At 45.5% G+C, this 20,895-nt stretch overlaps 1 protein-coding gene across 1 annotated transcript; it reads right to left on the bottom strand.

The window, feature by feature from the left end:
* Positions 1-12,204: 12,204 nt before the first annotated feature.
* Positions 12,205-19,963, bottom strand: ATP6V1E2 (ATPase H+ transporting V1 subunit E2). The gene is made up of 2 exons (XM_039245948.1): positions 19,918-19,963; positions 12,205-13,176 (listed from the first exon to the last, which is right to left on the bottom strand). Exon 2 carries the CDS (start codon positions 13,069-13,071, stop codon positions 12,391-12,393), a length of 681 nt encoding a protein of 226 aa, XP_039101879.1. The 5' UTR covers positions 13,072-13,176; positions 19,918-19,963; the 3' UTR covers positions 12,205-12,390.
* Between the last annotated feature and the right edge of the window lie 932 nt (positions 19,964-20,895).

The following is a 20,895-nucleotide window of genomic DNA, read 5'->3' as shown; positions in this document are numbered from 1 at the left end:
CTGCAGTATTTCATCTGGAAATATTTTTCAGAGTTCTAAAATAGTTTTATTTTTCAGTGCACACATCAGAGAGCACACCCTATATAACTATACTATGAAAAAGAAAATTGAATGTTTGCTCCCACAAATGGGCAAGGGGTAGATTTTCACAATCTTTTTAGGAGTCTGCCAGAAAAACCTTTAGAGCCCCCGGGGCCCCCAAGCTGGCTCTTGCCTGCAAGGAATGGGTGCCTAGAAAGAATGAAAACCCACAAGTTTGAATATGCTCCTAAATCTTGGGGACCTTGAGGCACCCTCAAAGCCGGGGGACTCTCTCTGGTGCTCGGTTGGTGGGAAATGGACCAAGGACATCTCCCTTCATCCAGTCAATACTTTCCTCCTGTCTTTTTTGTTTTCTTCTTCTTCTTCTTCTTCTCCTTCTCCTTCTCCTTCTCCTTCTCCTTCTCCTTCTCCTTCTCCTTCTTCTTCTTCTTCTTCTTCTTCTTCTTCTCCCTTCATCCAATCAATACTTTCCTCCTGTCTTTTTTGTTTTCTTCTTCTTCTTCTTCTTCTTCTTCTTCTTCTTCTTCTTCTTCTTCTCCCTTCATCCAATCAATACTTTCCTCCTGTCTTTTTTGTTTTCTTCTTCTTCTCCTCCCCCTCCTCCTCCTCCCCCTCCCCCTCCTCCCCCTCCTCCTCCTCCTCCTCCTTCTCCTTCTTCTTTCTTCTTCTTCTTCCCCTTCCCATTCTCCTTCTTTTTTTAAGCATTCCTCTAAAATCCCAGTCTCTCCACTACAGATGTCCTGTTAGGTCGGTGAGAGCTGTGCCCTGGTTTGCCCCCGCGGCCTCCACCTCTGCTCTCCCTTAGGAGCTGGAGAACCCCCAGCGCCGCCCCCCGCTGCCCCCCCGCAGCCACGCCCACGTTGGCTGGGCTCCCCGGGCGCGCATGCCACCCGCCGCTTGCTCCAGGTCTCCGTGACTCTGGGCTCGTCCCCACTCCCAGCTCCGCTGTGAGTTTTCTCAGCTGGGTCTCCAGGAACATGGGGATAATAAGAACTAAACGAGGGGAAATGTGTACCGCCCCTGCCACCGAGCCTTGCCCGCAGCCAGAACTGGGCACCCAGGTGCTTTGAGCGAAATGTGCGGTGACGGCTTCTCACTGATCAATGATTACAGAAGCCTGGGCTTCCTAGCGGCCCTCTTCTTCGCGCCCAGGGAACCCAGGAGGGTTCCCAAATCCCCAGGGCTCCTTTAGGTAACCCGCCAAGTAGGGGTGATAAGAACGCCCTCCCCCTCCTGCCACTGCAGGTTCTTTCCGGGTGGGCGGGTGGGATCTGGGAGCTATGAGGTCACGCTCAGGTCACGTGACCGCCGCCGGTTCCACCACTTTTGTACACTTACAAGGACCGTCGGGGCGTGTGACTTTCAAACCAGCTCTGTCTCCCTCCTCCCTCTCGCTAGCGCTGTCCCCTTTCACACCAAGGGACCGTGTCAAAAGTCTAGGATCCTGAAGGGTACCGCTTCAAATGCTAAGATTTAAGGGCTGGGAAAGAAAGAAAGGAGGGAAGTGGGAAAAAAGAATCCAAGACTACGCTTCTTGCTGCTGCAGTTTGAAAACCAGGCTTAAGCCCTGTTTTTTAACATCTTTCCTGCCAAAGCAATTTGGCATACGTATTAAAGAGTCATTTAAAAATCATCGTACTCTTAACCCATTAATTCCAGGTCTAGGATGCTTGCCTAAGGAAATAATCTAAACTGGGCAAAGGTTTAGGTACATAAATGTCACCGCCTTGTTATAGAAACAAAGAAATATATATGATGACTAGATTAGGGTAGAAAAGAACAATAACCAGGCAGGTGTTTAAAATGGTGATTTTTCAAGAATTTTTCATGACATGGAATATGCATGAAAAAAATGACCAGAGAATATTTGTTGCATTTATACTTGCCGGATGTTTCTGCTAAATGGTTTATATAGATTGATTCTTACAAGCACAGGAGACAGATTTTGTTATCATCCTTCTTGTAAAAACTGGCCTGCTGGAGGAACTTACGTAAGGTTGACTAGCAAATAAAGTGTGAAACTTGAAGCTTAGAGTTTATCCAAAGGGCTTAACTGAGTAAGTGGCAGAAACAGGATTTGAACTCGGAATCTGAACCCTGCGTCCAGCCTCTTAACTCCCATGCTCTTAACTACCTTCCACGGCAATAAGGAATCAGGATGAAACACTGCACTTGCACCAATAGACCACACACATACACACAAGCTATGCATAGAAAAACAATGTACGGCAGACTCCACGTTTTCACAATGTGGTACAATTACCTGTGCACAATCTCTCAGTGGACAGTTACCTGTGATTTAAATTTCTTTATACTACCCTTGATCTTTAAATTTTTCTACAGCGGGTGTATTAATTTAACAAGGAGACAAAATGTTACATACAGATTGATCCACTAAAAAGCCATGTGCTAATTACAGCACCATTTATTATAATGAAAACTTAAAGTAACTCAAACATAAATTACTGTTTAACTAGATAAAACCAATTATAAAACATATTAGGTGCAATAATTTGTAGGCATTGAAGGTGAAGTTTACAAAGGCCAAATGATTCCATATGGGAGGCGCAAAATGGTAGGCATCATGTATAATTACTTGAAATATCACTGTGAAATCTGAAAATAAAACAATAACTGTATCAAGATGGTAAAATTACATGTGCTTTATAAAACGGTTTTGACTTCCATAATGTTTTTCTATTTCTTGTATAATCAAAATTTTCATTGAGTTACGGTTCTTTTATCAAATTTAGCATGGACCACATATGTGGGCATCTCTTTTGCCTTTCTGTTTTATTGCATTTCATTGCCAAAACACCCCAATGAGAATAGGCATTTTCCCTCCCATTTTACTGATAAGAAAATTAAGGCATAGAGAAGGTGAGTTACTTTGCTAACCTAGCAAATGAATGGAACTAGACCCCAGGCCTGTAATCTCCCTCCCGAGGGCTCTAGCCTATAAACAACGCAGATTCGCTTGTGTAAGGACTGCAGAGTGTTGCCTAGAGAATAGAAACCACACTTATTAAAACCCCAAACTGAGATCTAAGTCTGGATTCTTTCCAATGGGCGAGAGCCTGGGGGCAGGAAACATGGCCTGTTGATGTTCTGGGGGTCCCGAGTGGGACTGCCTGAGACCTAAGGCTTTCTCCCACCACTCTCCAAACTCCTCCACCCACACCTCCACCCACACCTGGCCAGCCTTGTCCCAAATACGGACTCCTTGGAAACATGCCTTGCCATTGGCTGGAGAGAGGCCAGCGGATTTGTAGGTTACCCTCCCCCATGCCCTGTAGGGGACAGCCCTCCCCACGGCCCCCGTAAGAGGGGCAGAGACCCCAGAGGCTAGCATGTGTTGAACAAGGTAGGCATGAGAAGAAAGCCTGGAAAAAGATCAGAGGGGGTCAAGAGTCAGCAGCAGTGGGTTAAGCCAGCAGTGGGAAGCTGGGGGCTTCAGGGGTCCCAGGGAACCGGCTCGTCAGGCCTTTGTTTGTCACTTAACAGACAGAGATATAATCTGCCAGGGTCACACAATTGCCAGAGAGAGTAGGGGTGAGTCCAGTCCAAAGCCCAAGGGAATCAGTGGAAGACCAGCCTACGATTCTGCAGAGCCAGGCTTCATTCATTCAAGATATGCCCAGTGCCATCCCTGCTTACCAGATCTTTCTGTTCTTATGTGGCCAGAGTCAGGACCCAATCCCCAATTCCACCCTCCCCCGCGCCCTCCCGGGGTTAGGGGTCAGTAACGCTCAAGGCTCAAGGTGGGAAAAAATCTGGGAAGTCACAGGGGTGGGGGCAGCTCCCTCTCCATGAAAACAAACCCAAACTCCAAAATACATGAAACAAACCAATGGACTGAGAGTCCGGGGGTGTGTCCAAGTCCAAGAATTCCAGAGCCCGGTAAGGAAAAGTTCTAGAAGGCAGAAAGAGGCAGGGTTTGAGTAGTCCAGACACAGCATAAAGAGCTAAGAGAAAACCGGGTGATCCGTATGCATGCTAAGGGCACAAAGTGCTAAGAAGCAGTGCAGCTAAGCCCAGGTTGAGCAGTCCCAATGGCAGAAAAGTGTCCCTAATAAGGAAAAAAGGAGATGGGAGATTGGATAGGATGACTTGTACAAACAGTGTGTGTAAGTTCTGGCTACTGAAGAGAAAGGTGATGTTAAAGGTACTTTCTGTAAGTCACTGACCCCAAATGGTAAAGGGGAGTTTTCAGGGGGAAAAAAAAAAGCATTGCCTAGAAAGAGTCCTGTCCATCTGTCTGAGCTGGCTAATGACTGGATATTTGCTTTCCTATTTCTACAGGGTCTGCGTGGTTTCTTCTGAGCAGAGGAGGAGGGGCAAGTGCAATTCTGGGAGTCTAACAGAGAAGCGGGTACACCTTACACCGTAAAATGAGCTCATGTCCTGCTTCCGCCACTTCTGGGGCTGCTTGTGTGCTCCTTCACTGTAACCCTGGTACGTCTTCTGTGAAACAGCAGCTGAGGATGCTCCAGCCTCCCCACGGCTGAGGCAAAGCCAAAGGAAGGAGTCAAGACTGAGGGCAACCATCGCATTTGAAGGTGGCGGGCAGGATGGTTCTGTGGTGCTCTATAGGGTTCAGAGGCATCCAGCACTTAATACACCAATGAAAGCTTATCGTGAATGACACGGTTTGTCAATAAGACAGGTCAGATTGCAATTTGACAGGCAACCAATCAGTGAAACGTACAGGCCTGTACGTTTCCAATTCCACCCTTGGAAACCGAGGATGGGAATACAGTTGATGTGTCCCCGCAGCAGACAGGAGGTGTCTACTAAAAAGGGAAACTGCCACTTTACTCCAGAACTCTGTCCCTCCAGACCAAAAAGACATTCTCAGTGAAAACCTGCAGTTTGGATCCACCACATCCTGACTACTACAGTATAGTTTTCTCTATTCTTCCATTTTCCTCTCTCCATTCCTTTATTGTACATAAAGTGCATATGTACACGAGCAGATTGCATTTAAAAAAATTTTTTTAACGTTAATTTATTTATTTAATTTTTTAAAATGTTTATTTATTTTTGAGGGAGAGACGGACTGCAAGCAGGGGAGGGGCAGAGAGAGAGGGAGACACTCAAATCAGGCTCCAGGCTCTGAGCTGTTAGCACAGAGCCAGTGTGGGGCTCTAACTCACAAATGGTGAGATCATGACCTGAGCCAAAGTCGGACGCTCAACCAACTGAGCCACCCAGGTGCCCCATAATGTTTACTTATTTTTGAGAGACAAAGAGCATGAAGAGAGGAGGGGCAGAGATAAGAAGACACAAGATTCAAAGCAGGCTCCTGGCTCTGAGCTATCAGCACAGAGCCCATCACGGGGCTCAAACTCATGAACCGCAAAACATAACCTGAACCAAAGTCAGACACTTAACCGACTGAACCACTCAGGCACCCCAAGCATACTGTGTTTTTTTTTTAACTGAACGGCCCGTGGAATGTTTTGAGTGACATCAAATGGTGATGAGATGCGGAAAAATACTAATTTTATGAAAATAGCCCCCTTTTCCATTACTGGCATGCTCATTCAGCTCTTACCTTTACATCCTAGGAAGTTATTTTGTTCTCATTGTTTAACAATGAAGGAACAACATAAGAATTCTTTGACTGGAGAATTTTAATGTTTTTCACTTGTCACTGTAAAACCAAATTTTCTGAATTTCATAAATTATCATTTTTTTGCATGTAGCCATTACATCTGGGGCAACCCATCTTTAAGTAGGACTAAATTGGGGTGCCTGGGTGGCTCAGGTGGTTAAGCATCTGACTTCAGGTCAGGTCATGATCTCGCAGTTGCTGAGTTCAAGCCCCACATCAGGATCTATGCTGATGGCTCAGAGCCTGGAGCCTGCTTCTGATTCTGTGTCTCCCTCTCTTTCTTTTCCTCCCCTACTTGTACTCTGTGCGTCTGTCTGTCTGTCTCTCTCTCAAAGATAAATAAACATTTAAAAAAAATTTTTTTAAGTAGGACTAAATTATTCTAAAAGAAATAAATCCTGGGTAGTTTCCCTTCAAGTGTCTTGCTGTTTAAATAAATGTCTTGTTTATTAAAAATAATGGGGACGTGTGTCTTCCATGCTTGCAAGCCCTGAATAACTTCCAATTATACTTAGTTCAAATTCCTTACATGCCACCCACAAGAGCCTGTATGATGGGACACCGACCCTTCTCTCCCGCCATCACTCACTTAGTAAAGCCCCACTGGCCTCCTCTCTGCTCTGTGCCTGGCGCCTTATACTTGTAGCTCCGTCTGCTCATAATGTCCTTCCCTTCTGCCCACCCTCCCCGCATGTACAGGCACGGCTGGCCCCTTCCCATGCTCCAGGGACCCGGGGCCCTGCCTGAACAGGGGTCACTGAGGGCCTCACTGTCCAATACCTTTGACTTCTTTATGGCACTTAGCTCACCCCAAAACCACCAGTTGTCTGCTTGTTTGGGGTCCCCTTCCTAGCCCTGACCCCTCCCACTGCCGGCCAGGCCACCCACATTAGAATGTTCCTTTGTGAAAGCTGGGGCGTTAACTGCAAGGGACGCGCTGCCTGGCACGGCGCCTGACATTTGGTAGCCATTCAGTAAATATTTGTGGAATGAATAAATGAATGAATAAGTCTGCTGATTTGAATTCAACTGACTGAAGGAAAACCCAAGACTCAAATTCCAAATGGGGAAAGACGAGAATCTTCAAATATTCACTTTCGTTCCCGTTTTGCAGTTGAGTGACAACGCACAGTGCTTCTACTTTTTCGTCTCTTCCCTCCTCCCTCTCTCCTTCCCCTCCTTGCCTCCACGGAGGTCCACTAACACCTGATCTGTGCCAGGTCTGGGCTAAGTGCTGTGTGACGGCACCCCCTTCCCCCCACTCTGATCCCCAACATGTGCCCCCCAGCCTCCAGTCTTTCCCTGGGTCCCCCTCAAGTCATACCCCTTGTGCAGTCACCCACAGGCACCCCTTCTCTGTGGGCCTTCACTGTGACTGAGCCCTGAGGTCAGGAGACCCTGGGGAGGAGAAATGAAGGATTCTCCAAGGAACCAGCCATGGCCATGTGTTTGCTAACATGTTTGTCCAGAGTCAAAGTTCTGGGGGCTCTGTACAGCAAGTCTTTTATAAAATGAATGACAACAACCTTGGCTTTTCAGGTGTTCTCTTTGTAGTCCCAGGAGTCTTATCAGCTGATCATGACCCTGGGCTGCCTCCTTGATTCCTCTGAGCTTCAGATTCAAAGGGGCATTTGGCTCTCTCGATCCCTTCAAGTTCTAAATCTTCTGTAAGCACCAGGACACGCATCCATCCGTTCAGGCTTGGTAGCAGCCAGGATGAGTCAAACCCTCTATGGGCTCATCTCCCGGTCACAAAACATCATCCCAGAGTGTGGGGGAAGGTGTGGCGAGCTGGGCTGAGGGTCTGCCAGGACCCTCTCTCGGATCTGGGTCCCCTCTAGCTGTGCCTGCAGCGAGAAGTCTTCCAGGGTTCTGGATGCTGTCCTTCAGAAGAGGCCGCTGGACGAGCCGTGGGATCCTATGGGGAGGCATGGGGTGCTCTGACAGCAAGGGTTTATCACGCTTTGGAATCGAGTTTAGGGAGGTGGGGTGGGAGGCATGATTTCAGAGATGAGGTAATGGACTGAGAGGGCACAGGGAAGGGTACAGAGGAGCGCAGAGGAGGGAGGCAAAGCCCTGCGCGGTGTCCCCAGGAGCTCAGCAAAGGGCTGCACCTGCTCCCCAGAGGTCCGGGGAGTTGTGGTTGGCCCAGAATAGATCTACTGGCCCAGGGGTCCTGGGACCCCAGAAACAGGAAGCCCTGCAGCATTTTCTTTTTATTTTTTTAAGTTTATTTAGTCTGGAAGACAGAGAGAGAGAGAGAGAGAGAGGGAGAGAGAGAGAATGAGCAGGGGAGGGGTAGAGAGAGAGGGGTAGAGAGAGAGAGAGAGAGAGGGAGTCCCAGGCAGGCTCTACACTGTCAGTGTGGAGCCCGAGGCGGGAGCTCGATCTCATGAACTGTGAGATCATAACCCGAGCCTAAACCAGGAGTCTGATGCTTAGCTGGCTGAGCCACCCAGGCGTTCCCAACCCCCGCCCTCCCCCCCCCGCCCCCCCCCATCTTCCAATCTGCTGGTCTGCTTTTCCAGCTTCCTCTGAGATTCCAGCACATGCTCAAACATCCCCTCCATTTCTGCCTTTCCAGAAAACTCAGGATTGGAAAATTAAGTCTATGTTCTCCCTCCACCGAGCTGTCCCTGCCAACAGGATTCCGGGGTCCCTGGGGCAGAGGCCATAGTGAGGAGCTCTGGTGGGGTGTTCAGATTTCCCTAGCCGGCCCCCAGCAGGGAAGGAGCCCGCAGAGGCAGCCTCCCCATAAGCACGGCCTCTGTCTGCATCAGCAGCTAACAGCTTCCCTTGCACCTCGGGGAGGAAGTGTTAATGAAGAGAGCGGTGGGGAAGGGTTGCGCCTGCCTGTGGTTGTAACAGTTTGCTCCTTTTGGCTCACAGGGACTGAGGAGCTTACACACGCCTTCTTGAGGGTAGGACAGTCACTGCTAATAAAGAATGAGTGTGCATTTATACCAATCAACTAACCCAAAGTCCCCGGGACAAGCATTTCTAAACCAAAGACCCCTACAAGAGCGCAGCTGTCAGAAAGGTGGCAAGCGGCCCACGCCACAGGTCACGGCTAGTGTTGAAGGCTAAGGTCTGCCTCTCCCATGGCCGAGGCCCCCTGAGGAGGACCCAGCCTCTACCTCTCACCCAGGTCCAGAGCAAGACTCCTCCCATCCGGGACGGAAGGGATGCAATAAACCCACACACCCACCTGCAGCCTCCCCCGCCCCCCCCCCCCCGACGGGGTGGGGCACAGCACAGAAGGATGCTCCTGACAAGCCCTGTTCCTGGCACTCTTCCCTGGCCCCCATCTCACAGGCTTGCCTCTTTCTATGGCACAATCTAGGGGTCAAGAAAGGCTCTGGTGGCCTCCGTCCAGAGACCAGAGCCGGGCCAGGAAAGAGCGTTAACAACCACAAACATCAGTTCAGAACCTACCACGCGCGCACCCGAGGCCAGCACCGACATAACAAGGCAGCAGGAAGCGGGAAGAAGAAAGAATTAAGACACTGCCCCTGCCCCTACGTCTAAAACAGATGGAAGAAAAAGCAGCTAAGAGTAAATAAAGGTGGTGCGTGAAAAGCCCTCAATCAAGACCCGCACAGCCCTTGCAGCCAGGGACGGTGGCGGCGCGGTGCTCCTTAGACACCAGGTTTTGTTCCCCTGAGGGGACATTATAAGGGAGGAGACCGGAGCCCAAGGGTTGAGGCTGAGGAGGAGAAGGCTGGGGAGAACGAGAAAGTATTTGGCAGCCTTGGGAGACAGAAAGGTTTGGAGAAACAGAGATGTTTTAAGTGGGACTTGGGGCGATTGTGCCTCACAGGCACCGTGTAAAGCTCTCCTCAACTTCACACAAAACCTTCATAAAATCCACCTGTCAGTTGTTTTGGAGATGAAGTAACGTCAGGGGCCCCGGTGATGGACTGAAGGATGGCCAGAGCTGGGGCAGGCAAAGGGGGTTCAGACACTCCTGGATTACAGCAGGAAGTGGGGTCTGGGTTTCCAGGAGGGGAGGCGGCTGAGGGCTGGGGCAGGGAAGGGAAGGGAATCTTGCTGGGCCTGCCTGGCATGATGGCTAAGACAGGAGGGGGAGGGATCTGAGGAGCAGAACACTCTTATAAGAAAACGTTGTAAGATGATGCAAAACTGACAGAAAGCCGCAAGCCTGAACCAGTGAAAGAATTTTCTGGGGGGCAGAGGGAAGTGGTAAGACATAAGTCACTAATTCTAGTCTCTTCCAGCCTGTGTGTCAGTGAGTGTGGCCTATCTCACAAAAGAGCTGCAAAGATTATTTATCATCTTTCACTTGGGTTGGTGAATAACCCCCAACAGGGCTCCTGCCTCCAGCCTCTCCGTCCCTCCAATGTATTTTCCACACACGGTGACACTAGCATAAGCTTTTAAAAGTCCAGCTCTCATGATTTCACTCCTGTTTAAGTCCTTTACTGGGCACCTGGGTGGCTCAGTTGGTTAAGCGTCTGACTTCAGCTCAGGTCATGAACTCACGGTTGGTGAGTTCGAGCCCCACGAGAGGCTCTGTGCTGAGAGCTCGGATCCTGGGGCCTGCTTCAGATTCTGTGTCTCCTTCTCTCTCTTCCCCTTCCCCTCTCATGCTCTGTCTCTTGGGAAAAAATAAATAAATAAATAAACATAAAAAAAATTAAAGTCCTTCAATAACCACTCATCACCCAGCTACAGGAATTAACCTAACTCCTGAGTGAGGCACACGGCACCTCATAATCAGGCTTTGTCCATCTTTCCAGCCTCGTCCGTGGTCACTTCGCCCTCATCCCTCAAACTTCACCACAGCCGAACTACACACAGTTCCTCTAACACAATTTTTTTTTCACACCTCAGGGCCTTTGCATATGCTTCCCTCACCCTCCGCCGCCTTTTGCCTGAAATACTTACTTCAACTCAACCACCATCACCCCAGAACCCTCTCTTCCCATCCCCGTATTCTCACAGCACCTCTTATACAACTCTAGGCCGGCACTCACACATTGTATTCTTCGTAGCCAGCACCTAGCACAGGGCCTACCTCATTGCTGGCATTCAGAAAATGTTCAATCAACGACTGAACTCACAACCCAAAAAGACCCACACAGTAGACGCCCTTGGCAGAGTCTGTCTCGCTAACAAATACCCCCTTTTCTCCTTTTCTCTGAGAACTGCCCCCAGGTGTCCAGTGGACCAAAGGTGGGCATTTGACCGGAGCTGGGCCAGATTCCCTCTCAGGAAAGTGGAATTGGCCCCAAGGGAAGTAAATTTGTTTCTGGAATGACAAGATGTAAACTTTGGAATGTAAACTTTCTGAGGCCTCTCTACCCCGCCGTCCAAACCTTGCAGTAGGGAAGGTTACTCCTAAAAGAAAGAAAATGAAGTGGCCAGCTGGAGGAGTTTAGTAAATGAATAGTAAAATTTTAAATCATTAACATGCATTTTATCATTTATCTTTATATTGCATATAACATGTATAGAGAATCACCAAAATTATGCCATCTGTGTTTCTTGGTCTCTCCTGGAAGATATGCCAAACTGGCCAAAGAGATGAGTCTAAGTCTCCCGCAGGCACTGAGCTGTCTGATGGAGAATTCCATCAGGTACTGGGAGACTTTCCGGGGCAAGTGCAGACCCCGAAAGCTCCTGCAGTTCCCAATCTGAGACTCAGCTTCAGCACACTTGAACAGCAGCTGGGTCCTTTTTCCCATCAGCCCCCAGATCCATGTGCCATGTCCTGGCTGGAGTCACAGAGGGTAAGCCAGACATCTCCCATTACAGTAGACTGGCCAACCCAACCCACAGCAGACAGGTGAATCCCGGGGTCTTTAAGCCTCCACACCCGAATGTGCTTAGCATCTGGTGGGTAAGAGACTCACCCTCACCACGTCACGTGCTGAATGTGCCAGGGACCTGCCATTCTGGGGCAGAAATGGCAACCATTGGCCACCCTTGGCCCTCCCTGCATGCACACCGGCCCTCACCAAAGGCAGAAAGCAGCACTGTTCACTGGGTGAGGGAGGGGAGGCAGGGTCTCAGGGCACCAACAAGCTGGGAAGTGAGTGGTCAAGAACCCATCCCAGGGAGGAGGGTGGGCTTCGGGAGTTGGTACCAGTCATGAGCCAAAGCTCCAAGCCCCTGGCACGTGCACCAGAGTCCCATCAGGTTTCACTTGCAATATACACTCTCAAAGATAAAACTAAGTATTTCAAGGCGTCGGCTACAGAGCACTAAACTCTAAGTGCCGGGCTCTTCTGTGCATGGAACTGTGTATGACAATGACGCTCATATGCCCATGAAGTTGGCCCTGGACACACGAAAAAGATCACTAAGCCCCGTTCAATAACATAAGCACAGAAAGCTGAAGGAAAAGAAGGAAAACACACTTCAGGTAATAAAGAAATTTAGAGCACTCAGACCCACAAGCCATTAATATCAGTCCCATCTCGCCTGAAGGACAAGCTATAGAGCAGGTGTCTTTACTCCCTTCGACCTAGACTGTTGAATTGACCAGAAGACGTGGTGTGTGTGGATAAACCAGAAGGAGATTTCCAAGCCTTTTCAGGTTTTATTCCAAAATGTAATGCCGCTAGCCATTCAAAGGGTATTTAGTGAAAGTAGGCAGAATCCCATCAAAGCAACAAAGAGGAGCAAACATTACTAGTTTCCCTCCGCCCTAATAACCTAGGCTTTTAAGGCCTGACAATTCAGCATGAGCTTCCCTTCTCGGAGGCTTATACAAAAAACTTTCTGTTGGCATTGGCTCCAAACAGAGCCTTTCGTATTTCAGGCATCTTTTGCTGGGCTAAGAGATCCAGGCGACTTTCTAGGGTATTCGAAACCTTTATTCTCTGATTGCCACTGTAGACCTCCACTCCTCCAGCTGCATTGGTAGCCAGGTGCACCTCTTGATCCACTTGAACTTCCACACATTTTTGGGAGACCATCATGTATTCAGGGATGGCTCTTTGCACTGCAGCCGCCACCAGGAGGAGATCCTGTGGCCTGCAGCGTACGATCACCACGGGCTCCAGCAGTCGGAGCAGCCCCTGAAGCACTAACTTACCCAGCAGCCCCTGGTAGATTTCTGGGTCTGCCACAATCCTGCTAAGTCTCAGCTTTGCATCGCTCAGCAGCTCTGAGATGAGGTCATCTCGGGCTCTCAGGACTTTCAGCCTTGCCTGATTCCTCATGGTGGACATCTGGATCTTCTTCTGCTGCTCTATCTGCTTCTCCTTTTTCTCATAATACTCCATGATCTTTAATCGTTGGGTTTGCACAAGACGTCCTTTCTCAATGTTGAACTCTTCCTCAGCCTTGGCATCTATTTCTTCTGCCTTCTCATTGGCTTCCTGCTCAATGAAAGCCATCATGTGCTTAATCTGCTTCTGCACATCGACATCACTCAGAGCCATGGTTGATCGTGGGAAGGGAGGTAGAGGGAGAACTGGCAGGCCCTCTGGTTCCTTTGATTCGGGGCTGAGTTTGGGGAATGACTTCGGAGTTTCACTTCCTTAGCTCTGGAGTGCATAAAGGAAGGAAGGAGAGAGTCAGAGGCCAAAAGGAAGGATCGTAAAGACCATCTATTACTGCTCGTTTCACAGATGAGGAAACTGAGGCCCAGGAAGGAAAAGCAACTTGTCCGAGATCATACCCTATAAGTAAAGAGATGTGAACCCAGTTCCCAGAGTTCTACCTCTACTACACTCAACGCCTTTGCATCATAAAATAATAAGAAAGTTAGTCCAGAAGTTTTTTAGACAGTGATGGCTTAAGACTCAGATAGCAAACTGAAGGGATGAAATGCCAAATTAATAAAGAAATGGGACATGTTTGTCCATTTTGGTCTGGAGCGGGCTGGGGAGAAGTATATGAAACTCACTGTCAGACAGGATTCAATGCAGGAAGGCTGCCTAGAGGCAGAAGGGTTTCCAGATCCCTCAAATAATACAGAGTCAGAATACCGGTAGACAGATGGTGACATCTTGGAGAGAACTGGGAGGTGGGAGGGGTTGGAGGTATTCTTTTCCCTGGAAGTGTTTTCCAAACCTAGATGTACATCTGAATCACCTAGGGAAACTTTCAGAAATACAGATTTTCATGCCCCCCTACAGACTACTGAATTAGAGTCCCTACCAATAGGGTCTGAGAATCCACATCTTAAAAAGCCTTTCTGGGACGCTTAATGAGCTCAGAAAAAAGATACATGAACAGACTAAGAGTAGCCACAAAGAGAAAATATTTGAAAGAACCAAACAAATTTTGGGGCTAAAGAATATAACCAAATTGGGGGCACCTGGGTGGCTTAGTCGGTTAAGCGTCCGACTTTCGCTTAGGTCATGATCTCACAGTTCGTGGGTTCGAGCCCCGCGTCGGGCTCTGTGCTGACTGCCAGCTCAGAGCCTGGAGCCTGTTTCAGTCTGTGACTCCCTCTCTCTCTGACTCTCCCCTGCTCACGCTCTCTCTCTCTCTAGAAATAAATTAAAAAAACCTTAAAAAAAAATTAAAAAAAAAAAAAGAATATAACCAAATTGAAAATTCACTACAGGAATTAACAACAACCTTTATGTAGAGAAGAATGAACCAACAGATTCAAAGTCTGTTTGAAATTATCCAGCCGGAGAGATATACATTAAAAAAAAAAAAAAGGTTAAGAAAGCCTAAGGGACACATGGGATATTGTTAACTGGACAATATATGCAATATGGGAGTGCCAGTGACAGAAAACTTATCTGAAGAAACACTCCCCATGTTGGAGGAAGGAGATGGACATCCACATTCACAAATGAAAATGAGAAAGGAATCAAATCACGTCACTAGAACCAGTAAACAAAAACAAAGGAAGGCAGCAGGAGAGGAAGAGAGGCAAAAAAGCTGCAAGACATACAGAAAACAACGAACAAAATGGCAGTAGCATGTCCTTCCCTATCCGTCATGACTTCAGATGTAAATGGATTAAAGTCCCTGGAGTGGCTGAATAGGTACACTTCCTTTAAAAAGATTCAAATATATGTAAGACACTCACTTTAGATTTAAGGACACACACAGGCTGAAAGTGAAAGAATGGAAGGAGATATTCTATGCCACCAATAACCAAAAGAGAGCAGGAGTGGACATACTTATGTCATATAAAATAGATTTTAAGTCAAAAGCTGTTACAAGGGTCAGAGAAGGACATTATATATGATGAAAGATCAATTTACTAGGAAGATATAATGATTATAAATATATACATATATACATATATATACCCAATATCAGAGCACCCAAATATATGAAGCAAAAGTTGTCAGAACTGAAGGGAGTAATAGCAACACAATACTATTAGAAGATTCTAATATCCCACTTTCAATAATGGGTAGAATATCCAGACAGAAGATCAACAAGGAAACAGAGGGCTTGGAACAAAAATATAGACCAAATGGTCCTAACAGGCATATAGACATATACAGAACGGTTCACCCAACCACAGCAGAATCCACATTCTTCTCAAGTGCACACGGAATATTTTTCAGCATAGATCATGTTAGGCTATAAAAATAAGTCTTAACAAATTTAAGAAGACTGAAATCATAGCAAGTATCTTTTCTAACCACAATGGAATGAAACTAGAAATCAAGAGCAGAAAGAAAATTGGGGAATTCACAAATATATAGAAATTAAACAACACACTCTTGAGCAACCCATGGGTCAAAGAAGAAATCAAAAGAGGAATTAGGAAATATCTTGAGATAAAAATTAAAATACAATATATCAAAACTGATGGTAGCAACAAAAGCAGTACTAAGACGGAAGTTTATAGCAGTAAATGCCTACATTAAAAAAAGATAGTCAAGGGACACCTGGGTGGCTCAGTGGGTTAAGTGTTCGACTTCAGCTCAGGTCATGATCTCGGAGTTCACAAGTTCGGACTCTGCTTCCGGCCCTATGCTGACAGTTCAGAGCCTAGAGCTTGCTTCAGATCCTGTGTTTCCCTCGCTCTCTTCTCCTGTCCCACTGTCTCTCTCTCTCGAAGGTAAATAAACATTAAAAAAAGTTTTTAAAGATGGGCAAACAAGCTAACTCTACACTTCAAAGATCTAGAAAAAGAAGAATAAATTAAGCCCAGAATGAACAAAATAAAGGAAATAAAGCAATGAAACTAAAAGTTGGTTTTTGAAAAGATAAACAAAATTGACGCAACTTTAGCTAGACTAAAAAAAAGAGAAAGAAGACTCAAAATCAAAATGAAAACAGAGTACTACTGTAGCCACAGAACTACAGAAATAAAAAAGATTATAAGAGACTACTATAAACAGTTATACACTAACAAACTGAAGAAACTAGGAGAAATAGATAAATTCCTGGAAATATACAACCCACCAAGACCAAATTATGAAGAAACTGAAAATCTGAACATATCTATATAGCAAAGGGATTGAATCAGTAATCAAAAGTGTCTCAAAAAACAAAAGCCCAGGACCAGATGGCTTCACTGGAGAATTCTACCTAAAATTTAAAGATTCATGCTAATCCTTCTCAAACCCTTCCAAAAAACTGAAGAATGGGGAACACTTCCAAAGTCATAGATGAGGCTGGTATTACCCTCATACCAAAGCCAAAGACACTCCGAGGAAAGACAACTAAAGGCCAATATTCCAATAAACATTGATGCAAAATCCTCAACAAATACTAGCAAACCCAACCCACCAGAACACTGAAAGAATCATACACTATAACCAAGTGGTATTTATCCCTACAGTGCAAAGATGCTTCAACATACAAAAATCTCTCCGTGTGATACACCGCAGTAACAGAATGAAGGATAAAATCACATGACCATTTCAATAGATTCAGAAAAATATTTAACAAAATTCAACACCCTTTCATGATAAAAACAGTCAAACAACTGGGAATAGAAGGAAATTACCTCAGTATAATACAGGCCACCTATGAAAAGCCTACAACCTACATACTCAATAGTGAAAAGATCTGAGTCTTTCCTCTACAATCAGGAACAAAACAAGGAACAAAAAAAGTTGCCACTTTTGCTCAACGTGTTGTTGGAAGTCTCGGCTATAAGCAACGAGACAAGAGAAAAAAGTAAAAGGTTTACAAATAAGAAAAAAAAGAGGTAAAATGATCTCAGTTGACATAATTTTATATCTAGAAAACCCCAATTATTCCACAAAAACTTGTTGGAACTAATAAAATAATTCAGTAAGTTTGCAGGATACAAAATCAACATACAAAAATCAGTTTCTATACACTAATGATGAATAATGCAAAAAGGAAATTACAAAAACAATCATATTCAGTATAATGCTAAGTGAAACAAATCAGTCAGAGAAAGACAAATACCATGTGATTTCACTCACATATGGAACTTAAGAAATAAAACAAATGAATAAACAGGTAAAGAGAGAGAGAGAAAGAGAGAGAGAGAGACACAAAAACCAAGACTCTTAAATACAGAGAACAAACTGGTTGCTAGAGGAGAAGTTGGTGGGGGGGTGGGTAAAATAGATAAAGGGAATTAAGAGTAATGAGCACTGAGACATGTACAGAATTGGTTTTTTTTTTTTAATGTTTTTATAGTTTATTTATTTTTGAGACAGGGAGCGACAGAACATGAGCGGGGGAGGGGCAGAGAGAGAGGGAGACACAGAATCTGAAACAGGCTCCAGGCTCTGAGCTGCCAGCACAGAACCCAATGCAGGGCTTGAACCCATGGACCACGAGATCATGACCTGAGCTGAAGTCGGATGCTTAACTGACTGAGCCACCCAGGCGCCCCTAGAATTGCTGAATCATTATATTGTACATCTGAAGCTAGTATAACACTGTGTAACATACTGGAAGAAAAAAAAAAAGCCAGTTGATAGTGTATGTTTAGAACAATGCCTTGGTACATAAGAAATGCTATTATTATTTCTACTAATAAAAGACAGACAGGAAGGAAGGAAGGAAGGAAAGAATCGCATTTAAAATATTGTCAGAAAAGAACAAAAATACTGGGAATGAACTTAACCAAGGACACCAGATGCTTGTACACTCAAAACTACAAAACACTTCTAATAGAAACTAAATAAGACACAGATAAATGGAAAGACATCCTATGTTCACGGATTAGAAGACTTCATATCAAGATGTTCATACTAACCTAAGTGATTTACAAATTCAATACAATCTCTATCAAAGTCCTGATGACATTTTTTTGAAGAAAGAAAAAAATTATAAAATTCATATGGAACCACAAAGGACCCTGAATAGCCAAATAGTCTTGAAAGAAAAGAAAGCCAGGGGCCTCACTCAAAACATATTACAATACTACAGTAATTAAACCAGTATGGTACTGGCATAAAGACAGAAATATAGACCAGTGGGGCAGAATAGAGAGCCTAGAAATAAACCTACACATATACAATACATGATCTTTGACCGGTGTGTCAAGACTGCACAATGGGGAAAGGACAGTCTCTTCCACTAATGATGCTACAGAAACTGGAAATCCACATGCAAAAAAATAAAACTGGACCTTTATCTTACACTATACACAAACATTTAAAGACTTAAACATAAGACCTAAAAGTAGAAAACTCCCAGAAGAAAGCATAGGGAAAATCTTCATAATATTGTTCTTAGCAATGATTCTTGGCATGATACCAAGGCAACAGACAATAAAAGCAAAATAGACAAATGTGACTACATCAAACTCAAAATACGCACAGCAAAGAAAAACAATACGGCAACCTATGCAATAGGAGAAGATATTTTGCAAACTGTGTATCTGATCAGGGGTTAATATCTGTAATATATGAAAAGCTCCTACAACTCAATAGTAAAGAAAAAGAAAAAAAGAAAACAATTAATGAGCAAAGGATTAGATATTTCTCCAAAAACATATGAATGCCCCCAAGGAATGTGAAAAAATGCTCAGCATCACAAACATTAGGGAACTGCAAATAGAAACCAGAATGAGATATTATCTTATACCTGTTAGGATGGCCATTATCAAGAAGGAGAAGGAAGGAAGGAAGGAAGGAAGGAAGGAAGGAAGGAAGGAAGGAAGGAAGGAAGGAAGGAAGGAAGGAAGGAAGGAAGGAAGGAGAGAGAGAGAAAGAGAAAGAGAGAGAAAGAGAGAGGGGGGCAGGAGGAGGAAAGGAAGGAAGGGAGGGAGAAAGGAAGGAAGAAAAAGAAAGAAAAGAAGAAAAAACAACAAGTGCTGGTAAAGATGTGGAGAGATTAGAACCTCTGTGCACTATTGGTGGGAATATAAAATGGTATAGCAGCTATGAAAAAGAGCATGGAGTTTCTTCAAACAATTAAAAACAGGACTACCGTATGATCCAGCAACCCCACTTCTGGGTATTTAACCAGAATTAAAATCAGGATCTTGAGGAGATATTAGTCCCATCTGCATTGCAACACTACTCACAACAGCCAGGATATGGAAACAATGTAAATGTGCTTCCTCCACCAATGAATGGATAAAGAAAATGTGGTATATACATAGAACAGAATATTAGTCAAGCTTAAAAAAAAAAAAGAAAATCTTCTGATATGTTACAACATGGTTGAATCTTGAGGATATTATGCTGAGTGAAGTAAGTCAAGCACAGAAGGACAAATACTGCATAACTCTATTGACATGAGGTATCTAAAGTGGTCAAACTCAGAAGCAGAAAGTAGTAGGATGGTGGTGGTCCCGGACTGGGGATAAAGAAAATGGGCAATTGCTGTTTAATGGGTATAAAGTTTCAGTCATGCAAGATGAAAATGTTCTAGAGATCTGTGTAACAACATAGATACAGTTAACAATACTGTACTGTACACTTAAAAATGTATTAAGAGGGTAGATTTCATGTTATGTGTATTTCACCACAATTAAAAAAAAAAAAAAAAAAGATGCCCCAAAAAGATGCACCACTCACCGAGTTTGGTGGTAAAACAACCTAGTAAGACTATACTTTCAGGGATCATTTCTATAGTCTGTAAAACAACCTAGTGTTTGTGACAAATACCAAAATTTTGGGTTCAAAGTCTTACAAGCCGTCCCATTATTTCAGGATGTAATTTTGTAAGAACTGCACTTTTGTAAACAAAGCAAAACATTCTCTGCTCCTAAATAAGATGATGAAACGGGTTTTTTTAAGTCTTCCTGAAAAGCCCTCTTGGTCACTAGCTCCGGGAGCCACTAGGAATGAAAGCAGAGAGGGTGGGAGATCCAGGAAGCCCCAGGTTACGTTGTAGAGGAAAAAGTGTACCAGACGGGCCCTTACCAGCTTCCTGCTGAGGGTCAGCCTCTGCTCTGGCGCCGGGAGTCTGTGCACGGAATGTGGAACTTGGAACGCTCCCTGGAACCTGGCATTGTCGCCTCCTTCTTTCTGCAAAAGACCCTCACAGTTTGACCAGGCAACCCGAATCCAAGGAGCCAGGCTGTCACTGGGAAAGGCTGGCCAAGCCTGCCAAAAGGGCGCCAAGAGGGATTTCCTTGGCACACAGGCCAGGCTGGGGGCTACCCTCACACACTTGGAACTGCAATTAAGTTGGCACATGGTGGGCTTCGGCTCTGGGGTGGGCTCACTTTATCCAAGCCCGCAGAAACAGCTATGTGTGTGAACCAGGCAGCCGGCTTGTTAACTGACTAATGAAAACTACAGCTGTCATGTTGGCAGATCACAACCTCTTTCTCTGTGACTCACATGGGAAGCCAGATCCCAAGGTTATTGAATAAGAAACCGGAGTAAGCAAAATTTGCCAGATGGTCTTTAAGGGTGCCACACCCACCCCGGGGGCTGCTGGGCTCCACTCTGGTCCATGAGGGGGATGCCCTCTCCAAGACCAGACAGGGCTTAAGTGGGCATCGCCGGCTTCCATGGCGTGGGTGCTGGAGTTGGGCTTCTGGAATTCAGATCCCAGCTCTGAGTTGACCATTTATTTCCATGACTTTGGGAAGGGAGCTCACACCCCAAAGCCTCAGTTTCCTCATCTGTCTAATGGAAATACCAATAGCATCCACATCCTAGGATCATGGTGAGGATCAAACAGAAGAAGGGGGTGTTTCACATCATGCAAGGTGCAGGGTTCGTCTTCGTGCTTGGTAGTTGCTGTTACCATTACTACTACTGCTACTATTAGCTCTTCTCTGCTTTATTGTGCCCTTCTGCTATCTCATGCCTATCAAAATCCCTCTTTGTGTATGTACAGTGCTTATGAGGGATTTGACTTCTGCTCCCTAAAGTAAGTGGAAACACACC

Source organism: Hyaena hyaena, unplaced genomic scaffold (assembly GCF_003009895.1).
Source record: "Hyaena hyaena isolate Hyena2069 unplaced genomic scaffold, ASM300989v1 scaffold_274, whole genome shotgun sequence".
Classification (NCBI taxonomy): domain Eukaryota; kingdom Metazoa; phylum Chordata; class Mammalia; order Carnivora; family Hyaenidae; genus Hyaena; species Hyaena hyaena.
The sequence above is the reverse complement of the archived record's forward strand: the minus strand, read 5'-3'. Positions and strand labels throughout refer to the sequence as shown.

What these genes read in the sequence shown, in the direction of transcription:
- ATP6V1E2 (XM_039245948.1), bottom strand. Translation starts at nt 13,071, where the DNA reads ATGGCTCTGAGTGATGTCGATGTGCAGAAGCAGATTAAGCACATGATG.